This window comes from Cynocephalus volans, chromosome 6 (assembly GCF_027409185.1).
Source record: "Cynocephalus volans isolate mCynVol1 chromosome 6, mCynVol1.pri, whole genome shotgun sequence".
In the NCBI taxonomy this organism is placed as follows: domain Eukaryota; kingdom Metazoa; phylum Chordata; class Mammalia; order Dermoptera; family Cynocephalidae; genus Cynocephalus; species Cynocephalus volans.
The window spans coordinates 120624402-120637674 of NC_084465.1; the positions used below are offsets into that span (position 1 = coordinate 120624402).

Genomic DNA, 13273 nt, shown 5'->3' on the forward strand with positions numbered 1-13273 from the left:
AGAAAGATTAGTGGTTTCCCGGGGTTGGGAGTGGGAATGGGGATTGACTGCAAATGAGCCCAAAGGACATTTTTGTGGTGATGGGAATGTTCTAAAATTGGGTTATGATAATGGTTGCACAACTCTGTAAATTTACTAAAAACCATTGAATTGTATACTTAAAATGGATAAATTTTATGCTTCACAAATTATACCTCAGTAAAGCTGTTATTTAAAAAAAGACCTCCCCAATGAACTAGACTAGTTCTGAATTTTTTGAAAGTTGTTTTCTACATTCTGTGCCTAGATGGCCAATATTACATTCAAGGCTTGATGAACATAGCAAAAATTAAATGTGCCCCAAAATGCTCAGGATGAACACAGCAGACTTCCATATTCAAAGTCATAGCTATTCCAGAAAGCAAAGGTCCAAGTTCAGTGCTGTGAAGCTTTCTGGCTGCCTTCCAGGGAGGCTGGAATGAGTTTTGCCCTAGGGTGACACTCCTCCTTGTCACTGATTAACCAGCTCTGTAGGAAGCCTGCTCTGCCAACATCCTGCTCTGCGTGGAGAAAGATATCTGGCCAAGCTTTGGTGAGCAGAGAAAATGTCCACTCGATACCACCAAGCTGCTAACGATAGCTACCTTCAGCTTCTGAAAGAGGCTACCAAGCGGGACCTGAATCTTTCTGATGAAGATGGCATGACTCCCACTATCTTGGCAGCCTACCATGGGAACTTGGAAGCCCTAGAAATAATCTGCAGCAGAGGGTAAGTTTAACCTAATGGTTTCGGTTGGAAACAGTGTTTATGATATAAGATTTTGCAGACAACAGCAAGAGGCAGGAAAGTCAGTTCAAATACTTTGCCCTTTTTCTAGACAGCCTAAATAGTTGGCTTTTTAGAGAAAGAGAAAGTATGCGTAGAGATGCTCTCTTTTTGCACTGAGAACTGGCACCTTAGAAGTGGCTCGTCCCTTAGCCACAAACAGGAGAGATCCTGAACTCTTAGGTATTGTTATCTGCCTTGGGAGGATGGAAAGATATTTTAATTGTATGCCTTTAGAAATCTTTTCCATGGAATTTAAATAATTGGCAGTTTAAAGAATGGCTACTGTTCTAATTAGTTTTAAGTCGTTAACCTTGGTTGGAGCAAATGATGTGTTTTCATTTTAGTTTTTCACCTATGCCATTAAAGTCCCACAGCCTTTCATTAACTCTATCCCATTACAAACCCATGTAAATGGACTTGCTGGCTTTGTAGGCTGTAAGAGGGACCTTCAGCCTATTCTGACTTCATTACCTCTCTGGCCAGAAGCTACACTCTGCACACACGCGCACACACACACACACACACACACACATGCACACACGCACACCCCCCCCACACACACACACATGCACATGTACACACACAATTTCAGCACAGGAGTTAGCTCTTTTCTTCTGCTTTTTCTGCCTGTTACCAGGGGAGCTAGGTAGTGTTGGCCACTATGACCCCAGAGGTGTAAAGAAAGAAAAAGAAAATGTAAGTAAAGGAGCCAAGTGGATTTGATTTAGCACATATTTATTTAGTATCTGTTATGTTCCAGCCACTTTGCTAGCTATGGGGACACTGAACAACAAGAGACATGATTTCTGTCATGGTGGTCAGATTTGAGAGGGGAAGACAAATAGGTCATCTATGATATGTGTTACAAAAGGGGAGACACTCGTACAGGCACTAAATAAAGAACACAGGCATCTATCCAGTCTCAGGGGTGAGGGAAGGCGTCCCTGAGGAGGAAGCATTTAAGCCAGGATTTGAAAGATGAGGAGGAGTTAGCCAGGTGAGGACAGAAGGAAGAGCATTAGGGGACAGAGCACCGTGTATTCTAGGAACTGAAGGAGATGAATATGGCTGGACATGGCTTGAGTGGAGATAGGACAAGCATAAGAGATGAGACCAGATCATAAATAGCCTTATAAACTCCATTATGGAGTTGAACTTTATCCTACGGGCCTGGCAAGCCATGTCATGAGTTTAAGCAGGGGAGCCACTAGGTGGATTTATGTTTACAGAATTTGCTCAGGTGGTTGTACAGTGGTCGGAGAATGCTCAGGGGCCACTTTAATGGTTGAGATGAGAGGAGGTGGACTAGGTTAGTGACAGTGGGAATTGGGAGAGGTGGATGGATTTGAGTGGCAGTTTGGACGTAGAATCAGTAATGATCGCCTGGATGTTGGCAGATGCAGGAAGAGGAGGATCAAGGCCCCAGGTTCCGGCTTCCCCCCTTTACTAGGGTGGGGACCCTTTAGGAAGAGTAGGAAGAGCCCAGGATAGGGAGAGCTCCTGAGCTGAGGACTGCATGAGGGAGGGAGAGAAAAGTTGGTCTTCCCCGTCCCTCCTGCCTGCTTTAAGACTTCTTTCCAGACACCTCCACCCCCATCAGTCAGGCTGCTGCAGACTGTGACGCTCACCATCTCAGCCTTGGCTTCCCAGACTTTCTTCATCTGCTGAAAGTGCACTTCCTTTCCCCAAGTGCAGTATGTCGGTTTCTCCAAAACCTGGGAGCGAGTTTCTCCTCCTTGGAGAGGACTTGGGATTCTTCTCAGTCAGCAGAGAGCTCTTGCTCCAGTTGAGGTCCATTCTAAATGGGAGGCTTAGATATTTTCTCACTCTTTTTTGTAAAGCCTGAAATGTTTTCTTAAGATAATTATTCTGCTGGTCTTTAATTACAAAAGTAACATAAGCTGAACCCAGAAAATTAAACCACACATATGCACACAAAATACAAAGGGAAAAATGTCCTATAACGCCATGCTGTTAACATTTATATGTTTATATACATATATATAGTGTGTATAAATATGTGTATGTACTTATGTAGTGTGTATAAATATACATGTATATGTATATAAACCCTGTGAATATATATTCTATAATTTAATTTTCAGGGACTTCCTAGTATTCTAGTCAACAAATATATTTCTTAGACAATCTCTCTTGGACAAATAATTTATCTTCCCTAAACAGTGCAGTGATGACTTCCTTTGTACATAAATCTTTCCTCATATTTATTTCTCACTGTTCTGGTGGCTGGGCCGTCCAAGATCAAGGTGCCAGCAGGTTAGGTGTCTGGTGAGAACCCAGTCTCTGCTTCCAAGACGGTTCCTTGGTGCTGCATCTTCTAGAGGGAGGAAGGCTGTGTCCACAGGGTGGAAGGGGCAGAAAGGGCAAAAAAGAGGCAAATTCCAACCAGTAAACTCTTCTATGAGGGCACCTAATCCCATTCACAAGGGCATAGCCCTCATGACTCAATCACCTCCTGAAGGCCATACCTCTTAATACTGTTAAATTAGGGATAAAGTTTCCAGGTGAATTTTGGAGGGGACACAAACCTTCAAACCACACAGCATGTGTACAATTTAAAGACTGTGTGTGTGTGTGTGTGTGTGTGTGTGTGTGTGTGTGTGTGTGTGTGTGTGTGTGTGTGTGTGTGTGTGTGTGTATCAATGCATTATCCTTCAGCAAGGGAGCACCTATTTTTGCCGATATGATAGGTCCAAAATGATATATCAGTGTGGTTTTAATGTTCTTTCTTTGGTTACTGGTGAAGTTGAACATTCTTTTTATGCTTAGTGGCCACTGCATTTCTTTATTTTTGTGAATTGTGTATTTATAACCTTGTCTCATTTTATATTGGGGTCTTCAGTATTTCCCACTGCTTTGTAAAAATGCTTTTTAAAGTTGACAATATCAACCCTTTGTCATACATATTACAAATATATTCACAATTCATAATTTATATTTTTAAGAGATTTTTAGACATAAATGCAAACAGAAATATATACTTTAAAGTATATTTTTTTGAGTATAAGCCTATCAATCTTTGCTACATAATTCTAACTTTGAGGTCATGTCCATATATTAACTGATAGTTTCTTTGGGAGTCTTTTAGTTTTATTTTTTATTTTTTAATTTAAATTAAATTAAATTAAATTTTTTATGGAATCATAATTGATTATATATATTTTGGGGATTCAATGTTGACATATGTTGATCAAATCAATATTACTAGTATATATATTGTTACAAATGGTAATTATTCTTTATTCCCCTTGTCCAATCTCTCCCTATCCCCCAATCCCTCCCCCTCCCACCACTGATAACCCTAGATTTCTTCTCTCCCTCTGAAAGAGTAATGCTTACTCTGTTGATTTGTTGCCTAGATGATCTGTCCAATGCTGAGAGGTGTGTTCAGGTCCCCCAATATTATTATAGAACAGATGCTTCTTCTGTCGCTCTGGAATGGGCATTGTGGAGAGAGACATCCTCTTCCTTTCTTTGGTCTCTGCTGGTGACTCTTCTTGTGTCAATGCACTCCAGTGGCTGGTGGACCATCTGTGTGCTGGTTGTGATGTCTAGCCACTTTCATGGTGGCCGTGGTTACTGTGGTGGCTGTGGTGGGCCAACCACATGGAGGTGATGTTTTTGGCATACTCCTTATGCTGGCAGTGTGCCTGGTTGTGGGTGAGGGTTCCAGTCCCTGATTCCACGCACAGGTCCTGGGTGGGGCCCAAGACGCTGGTGGTGAGCCTGGATGTGGGAGGGGGTCTAGTCCCCAGATCCATGCCTCAGGCCCCCTGGCGGGCCTGAGGCACTGGTGGTGTGCCTGGGCCAGAACTAACTTTGTCCTTTGCTTACTTCTAAAATGGGGGAACTTCCTGTGGGAACCAGTACTTGAGCTGTGTTGTTGAGCTAAATTGCTGCTTTGCTGCTGATTTCCTAGGGAAGGCTTTTTGTGCAGCTCAGGGTTTAATGGTTGACTTTATTGGTACTTCAGGCTCTCCAGAGGCTTGGTACACCTGTATTGTGTAGAAACTCTGATCTGGGCCTGAGTTTTTTCATCAAACTGTACCCCCTGCAATTCTGCATTCCCAACCAGTCTCCTCTGAGTGGTCCTGTGCTGAGTGTGGGGTGGATTGGCTGTCTTTGCGGTGTCCCAGTGTTCCCCTAGTGGGCCCATCTCTACCACTGCCCATGCTCCAAACACTTCCGATGGGACAGGCCCTGTGATGGTCCCTTGCGATGGCTCATGGGCCTCTGAATGGCTCTCCTTTTTCAGTTCTGGTTTCCTGCTCCTGTGTGGGTCCATGGGAACACTATTAGTGGTCTTGCTGTCCTGAGGTTCACCAAGGCCCTCTTCTCCCCTGCTGCCTCCAAGCAACTCTATCTGAAAGGCACAGCTGCAGCTTCTGCCGGCTCCTGCTCTGTGCACTCAGCAGCTCCAGCTTTAAAGCGGCTGTGGCCCAGAATGCTCTGAGCAGTTTTTTCTTTCTCTCATTGTGACTTCTCCCAGCTTCATGAACTCCGTAGGTCTTTCCTCCTCTTCCCCTGAGCTCCAGTGGCCCCATCTTGGCTGTTGTTACATTTTTATAGCTGTAGAATGGTTGATTTGTGGGAGAGAGTGACATTGGTGACTGTCTATTACACCATCTTGACCAAAACCTATTTTTTATTTTAAATACTTCATTCATATATAATTTATTTTAAGATGCAAGGTTATGATTCAACTGTACATTCTCTATGTGGCTAGTCATCTGTCCCAACACAATTTGCTATATAGTCTGTTCCTTTCTCCACTAATTGTACTTGGTAATGTAGGTTTTTTCAATGTAGTATCAAAATCCAGCCCATTTACTTATATTTATTAGACACTGGCTGTGGGCACAAAAATTCTTCTAACCCTGCTTTTTCTAGTCTTTCCATCTCAACTCTTATCTTCTCATCAATTCTAGTACATTCAAAATTTTGTTTCCTTCCCTCCAGAAGCATTTAAGATCTGCTGTGTTGGGTTGGCCTGGTGTAGGATGAAAACAAAACAAAACAAAAAAAACTCTCATGAGGGTTTTCATAGGTTGCTTCTTATTTTGACAATAGCCAATCTCTAGGAACCAGTGTGAGATCCTATAGCCAATTAGATTTTTTTAAAGTTTATTTATTTATCAAATTTTTTTTTTTTTTTTTTTTTACATTCTATGATGTTGCTGTGGAGCAGTTGTGGGGGAGGGGGAGAGGGTAAGGGGAAAGAAATAGGGTGGGACGAGGAGGAAGGAGGAGGGGTGGGGTTGAGGCCTGTGGCACCCCCCTCATTCCTGCAGGGGAGACCAGGGGGCTTCCAGCGGTGGCTTGTTCATTGCTGGGCTGGGTGCAGATGTCGGAGGGGGGTGGCTGAAGCCCTTGCCCACCTCAACCACCCCAATAACCAATTAGAATTAAGAAGGTTAAAAAGGGAAGAAAATTCAAAAGTGAATTTAGAAGCTAATCAATTATTGAGATCCATTCCAGTCTGATGATTTAAGTGTTTGTCACTTCTTGATTGAGACAATGAATCCTGTGGTAATCACTAATATAAAACTCTGGCTCTGTTACAATACTGTTTTTCTTCCTTTTTTAAATTTAAAGATGGAAAGCAAACGTTATATGTATTATCCTACACTGGGAAGGATACTAACCCTAATTACAAAAAAAAAAATTACTTTGTCTTTAAAGTGTTTTATTTTGTTTTTGTTTTATTTTCTAGAATGGAAATTTTTTTCTCCCTGATCCTATTTATTTATTTTAATTGACACTTTGCAATTGTACATGCTTATGGGATACGTCTCCCTGATTCTTAAAGGAATACATACTTACTGTAATATTTCACATCATATTGGAAAGATATATGACTACAAAGTAAAAATCACACCAATTCTCACAGTCATCAGCATTGGGGTATATGTTCTTCCAGACTTTTCCCTTTGAGCACATGCACACACATTACATTTTTGTCCCTTAATAAAGCAGTCATATAAACTGTACTGAAACCTTCTGCTTATTTAACAATACATTGTAAACCATTTGCACTTGAAAATTAACATCCATGCCAAAATTTTTAATGACTACATGGTATTCTGTTTGATAGTTTCATCTTTATTTATTTATTGACAAGTAATTGTTTATGGTATACAACATGGTGTTTTGAAATATGTACACATTGTGGAATGGCTAAATCAAGCTAATTAACAAATGCATTACCTCTCATACTTATTTTTGTGTGTGTGGTGAGAACACTTAAAATGTACTCTCAGCAACTTTCAAGTATATAACACATCGTTATTAACTATAGTCATCATGTCGTACAATAGATCTCTTAAACTTTTTCCTCTTGTCTGACTGAAACTTTGCATACTTTGACCAACATCTTCCCAGTCCCACCCCACCCCACCCCACCCCTCCCCACCCCACGAGTCCCACCATTCTACTCTCTGCTTCTATGAGTTTCACTTTTTGTATTCCACATGTAAGTGAGAGCATGTGGAATTTGTCTTTCTGTGCTTGGCTTATTTCACTTAAGAAAATGTCCTCCAGTTTCATCCTTGTCATCACAAATGACAGGATTTCCTTGTTTTTTCAGCCTCCATGGTATTCCATCATGATGTACACCATGTTTTCATTTTCCATTCATCCATTGATAGATACTTGGGTTGATTTTGTAATTTATTTAATCATTGCCTGTTCATGACATTTAATTTGAATCCAGTCTTTTAACAAGTTAAAGTCAATTTGTGGTGAACATCTTTGCTCATTAGCCTTTGCACAAGGCTTTGATATTTCCTTAGGATAAATTCCTAAAGGTAGAATTGTTGATTCAAAAGTGTGCCACATATTAAAGGGCTTTCAGCACATATTGTGCCAGGAAAGTTTATGCTCCCTCCAGGAGTGTTCTTTTCCCCACACTACTGCCAAAACCAAGAATTACTATTATTTTTTATCATTGACTATCTAATAGGCAAAAAAAAAAAAACTATAGTGGATTGTTTTAATTTGTATTTCTTCAATTATTAGTGAGTCCAAATATTTCCTTTTATGTAAAAAACATTTTTGAAAGAATGATTGTTTTCTGAGAACAACTTCACAAAAAAATTGAATCAGCTTCAAAAGGAGAAATTGGAATAGAAAAGATGCTCAGAATAATTTAATTTAAGCAAATTGCCTATTTAGTGATAGTAATACCAAGCCCACTTAAAAGATTATTACCTGCATGCACTGATCTACCAAAAATCAAGGGCAAAGTATGGATTATTTTAAAATCTCTTCAGTGAGTTTCTCTTTGGGGGAAAAAAAAGTATTAGGAAAAAAAAATCAACACTGGACTGAATTTAGCCCAAGTAAATTATAGAGCATCAATGCTGGACTCAGCTCATCAAACATGGGGACCAGTTTTTGAATTCCTGGGCAGGTATATGCGGTGGTTCTATCAAGAAATATGAAAGATGACAAAGACTGAATTAAGAAGGACCCATGAAACTTATCAGTAGAAATTTTTTTTTTTTTAAGTTGTACATCAGTTTGGAAAGTTGTATATAAATATAAGTTTTACAAGTGGAAATAGTTTAAAAGCACTAGGAAAACTCACAAATCATCTTACTGATTTCATCTGTAAATGTGGAATTTTGTGTTTGAAATTTTCTCAAAACAACCCACCTTTGGAGTCATCTCAGGTTTTCTTCATGTCCTTCGTCCCATCTTGAAGGTGTTATTTAAGATCCATTGAGATGGGAAAATTCCACTATCCTATGGCCTTAAGCATATAGATTTAACCCAGGCTTCTTAATACCCTGTCACATCTCTACCACTCCCATTCCTCCCCATAATTTCTTTTTTAACTTACCCAATCCAGTCATAATTTCAGGCAAATTTAATCAGTATGTTTTTGTTTATAGCAACATCTTGGATGCTTTACAATCCCTCTTTGATGTCTAGGGTACTTAAGGAGTCTTCTGAATATGGTGTTTGGTTAAAATAAATAAAAAGTGAAACCACATGTTGGGGTGAGGCACTGTGCTCCTCTAAGGTGCACGACTGTGCCAAGGCTGAAAGCAGTCTCTTTGATCCAAAACAATTAAATCAGGCCAACTGACCAGAACATTCTTGAAAGTGGCTGCCCAGAAAAACTGTGTTATTTAATATTTGCTTTCCTTAGATTCATTTTCTTTCCATCTCCTTTCCAATATTTCCCTTACATCCAGATCCATGTACTCTGGTCATGCTGATGTATACTCCTGATTTCCCAAATATGCCATGTGATATCAGCTGTCTGTGCATCTGCTCAGAAGGACATTGCCAATTACCAGCATATGGGCTGGATCAAGTCCACAAATGCATTTTATTTGGACTTCACTGTATTTTTCTTTAAAATTTGAGCCAACGCTTAAAAATAAAAAAAAATTCACATGGCTTTGTTTGAAAAATGAACACTCTGCCAAGATTGTTTTTGCCATATTTTCAAAGTAGTATCAGCCGCAGCTGTTAGTGCTGTGCTTTCTAGATGGAGTGTGCCTTGACTGTGACTGAAAGAACAAACGGCCCCACCCACCCACCCACTCACATTACCTGCTTGGCATCTTTGGACTAGAGTTGAGACTTCTTCTAAAAGACATAGATGATACAAAGGAGAAAAAGACATAGGCTTCGTCCTCTGGGACGTATCATCTAATTAGGGAGACAGGGCATAAATATTTGACAAATTATGTAAGACTGTAAGTGTTTAAAAAAACTACAATAGCTATTGTGCTGTGGGAATTTACTAGATGGATGTGAAAAAATATATATATGAAATTAAGGATTGTGTATTTAGAGACCGGGTAATGATAATAAGTAATGATTATTGAGTATTCACCGTGTACCAACTTTTTTCCAGTGCTTTATGTATGTCACCTTATTTAGTTCACATTAAAACTCTATGAGTAGGTAATACCACTATCCTTAATTTATGAATGAGGAAACCAAATCCTAGAAAAGTTAAGCTTGAGGCCTTGTAGCTGGTAAAATGGAAACATGGACTTGTACTCATAAGACTTTATTGTGTTGGAGATAATTAGACCCAAAGACAGGCCTAATCCAAGATTGCTGCCTGCTACCCTTAGGCAAATCAGTTAAGGTCTTGGAGTCTTATTTTGCTCATCTGATGATGATTCTTGCCTTCCTTTTCCAAGAAGGAGATCGTGGTGGTGGGCAGTAAATGTGAACGTACTTCATAAGTAAAAAGCATGAGGCACTGGGGGTTCCCATGGAGGAGTTCATTAAATTATAGGACGCTGGTTGGGCCACATTAACTAGTGCCAGCTCTTCTCAATGTGTCATGAGACTATGAATCACCTGGGGATCTTGCTCAACTGTAGATTCTGATTCAATAAGTTTGGGCTGGGGTTCAAGATTCTGCATTTCTAACAAACTCACAGGTGATGCTGGTCTGGTTACCAAACTTTAAGGAGGCAGTAACTAGCAGAAGGGTCATGATGCACTAACAGGTTGATCGTAAGGGTGTGGACCTTCTCTTCTGCTTCTGCCTTTTACTCACCAGGAATGTGAAGAGGAATTCTCAGATTTGTTGTTCCCCTTCCATGGGGCCAGCCTGGCTGGAGTTTAGTAAGATCCTGATTTTAGGGTCTAGACTAGGGCAAAGGAAGGTGCCCTTTAGAACCTGTATTACCAGAGTTCTCAGCAGTGGTGTGGGGCCAGAGCCACAGTTAAGAATAAGTTATTATTTTACTTTTCATTTGTGTCTGTTCATAACTCAAGGTCTCACAGGAGACGAGAGCTTGTAGCCTGGGCTGGGATTCCAGTAGGCATTCATTCATTGCACAGATCTTTATTGAGCACCTACCATGTCTTTGTTCTGCAGTTCTAATAAACTCACAAGTGATGCTCCTGGTCTGGGGACCAAACTTTAAGGAGCCAGGAACTAGTAGAGGGGTCATGGGGCACTAACAGGTTGATTGTAAAGATGTGCATTGGGTCTCTGGCCTTAATACCATCCAATAGTATCCCCAATTCCACCTTGCACTCTCATAGAGCTACTCACATACATGGCCCTATAATTACAAGGAAGTGAGTTCAGGAGTAAACAGATGTTCTACCTTTTGTATGGATCGTGGTTGTAGCAGACTGTTTGCTACCTACCCAACATCCACTCCTTCCTTCTTGCTGATGGGGACCAAATTTTGTTCAGTTACTGATTTCCCTTCATGTGACTCAAGGGTAGCAGTGGCCAGCTTGTGAGAGGTTATTGCTGAATTTTCAGAAAGTTTGGCGGTCAGTTAGCCATTATTAAAAATAAAATTATATAAACAAAACTTAATAAAGTACATTAAAAAGGTAACACTCAAAACTCGTCACTTTTTAATTATTTTACATTTTATTATTACCTGTGCTCTTCAGATTACACACATCTATTATATCTATATAATGAAAATAATTTATAATGGTATGCTACTGTGTATCTCTTCTAAACTCTGTGTCCATTGGTAGCTTGCAATTTGCCATGGTAGACGTATTTATATCACAGAAATTGGCACACGCTATAAATCAGGGCTTTTTTTTTTTTTTTCCTTTTCCTGGATGAGCCAGTAAAACATTTAACAGCACACTACCGGACAATCGCATTCCTAGCTTCAGGGGGAAATCCTAACTCATCTGAGTTAAACGTGGTACTGCATTTCCCTTCCCTTAGGCATGGGACCTTGTTCTGGCCAATGAGACATCGAAGTTTCTCTGCTGGGGAGTTTCTTGGAAAGCTCTTTTTAATTCTAAAAAGGAGACATAGAGTAGAGATGGGCTGTTTCTGTTTCTGGCCATGTGGGATCTAGATGTGACAAGTACAGCAGTTATAACAATGCCAAGACAGGATAAACATGCTTGCATTAACACTCATTTTCTTTATTTTTGTCTTTAATTTTTGGACCTGGTATTCAGTGAAAAAAAGTTTAACATGTATTTTTATATTTTCTAGGGGAGACCCCAATAGGTGTGACATCTGGGGAAATACTCCTCTGCATTACTCAGCCTCCAACGGCCATATCTACTGTGTGTCATTCCTGGTCAACTTTGGAGCCAACATCTTTGCCCTGGATAATGACTTACAGACTCCACTGGATGCTGCTGCCAGCAGGGAGCAGAATGAATGTGTTGCTCTCCTGGATAAAGCTGCCACAGCCCAGAACCTCACGAACCCCAAGAAGGTCGCCAGGCTGAAGGAGCAGGCTCAGAAGAATGCCAGGAGGCAGATCAAAGAGTGTGAGAGGCTCCAAGAGAAGCACCAGAGTAAGATGGCCCGCACCTACAGCAAGGACAGATCAGGGACCCTTTCTTTTTCCAAGGGTACCTTCTCTAGGTCATCCTCTCCAAGTGCTTCTGCTGCCAGCACTTTCGGGTCACTGTCTAAGGGCATTAAAGATACCTTCAAGATAAAGTTCAAGAAGAACAAAGATACAGCTGAGCAGGTGGGGAAGGAAGGCAGAAGTAGGCAGAGGAACATGATGGAAGTGTTCAGAGAGGAGGAAGACGACTCATTCTCGGGGGACTTCAAAGAGAGGCTCCAGTTCTCAGCAGAGGAGGACAGCGTCGTGCAGCATGAATCCATTCTCAGCCGACCAGGTCTAGGAAGTATTGTTTTTACAATGGACAGAGTGTCAAGTCCTGAAGACATTTCAGACAGCAAGGGGGAGTTGGGATTTAAAATGCCCAGTGAATTGCTTCATAGGCAAGGAGTGGCAGAAGCTGAGGCTGATGAGGAGGGAGAGCAAAACGGCCTTAATGATGATCTGCCTTGGGATGAGGATGAAGTGGCGTGGGAGGAAGATGGGGGTGATGCCACTCCCCTGGAAGTATTCTTGCAGTCACATTACCTGGAAGAATTCCTTCCCATTTTCATGAGAGAGCAGATTGATCTGGAAGCTCTGTTGCTTTGCTCTGATGAGGACCTTCAGAGCATACAAATCCAGCTGGGTCCCAGGAAGAAAATTCTGAATGCCATAAGCAGAAGGAAGCAGGTGCTACAACAGCCCGGGCAGCTAGTCGACACTGGCCTTTGATGGGGAGTGTTGGGTGCACAGGTGAGCTTGCAGCATACGAGTCATGCTGTGGCCCATGGGGAGCCCTCCAGGCAACACCCCTTCTCTACCCAAGGCCAGACCACTGGGATGGTTTCTAGGGTTGTGGAGATGCCCAACTAAGACAGAGGCCCAAACCCTATTCTGGGATTCACTCCATGGTCATCCAAATAAGCCACCAGTGAGAAGCTCAAGGAGACTGTGGAAGGGAAAATGGTGCTTCTCTTCAATGATCTTTTTGATATTTTTGAATAAAGACAGAAACAAGTGAATGACAGGGGAAAGAAACTCTATTTTTCTAACTCTGGACTTAAAATTATGATCTCTCATCACGCTAGCCTGCTGCTTATTTTCTGATCCACATAGAGATTCTAACTCTGGT

The 13273-nt window shown here is 41.1% G+C and overlaps 1 protein-coding gene across 1 annotated transcript; it reads left to right on the forward strand.

Moving 5' to 3' along the window:
- Positions 1-584: 584 nt before the first annotated feature.
- ANKS4B (ankyrin repeat and sterile alpha motif domain containing 4B) lies at positions 585-12873 on the forward strand. The gene is made up of 2 exons (XM_063098687.1): positions 585-748; positions 11793-12873. The coding sequence occupies exons 1-2, from the start codon at positions 585-587 to the stop codon at positions 12871-12873; spliced, it is 1245 nt and encodes a 414-aa protein (XP_062954757.1).
- Positions 12874-13273: the final 400 nt, after the last annotated feature.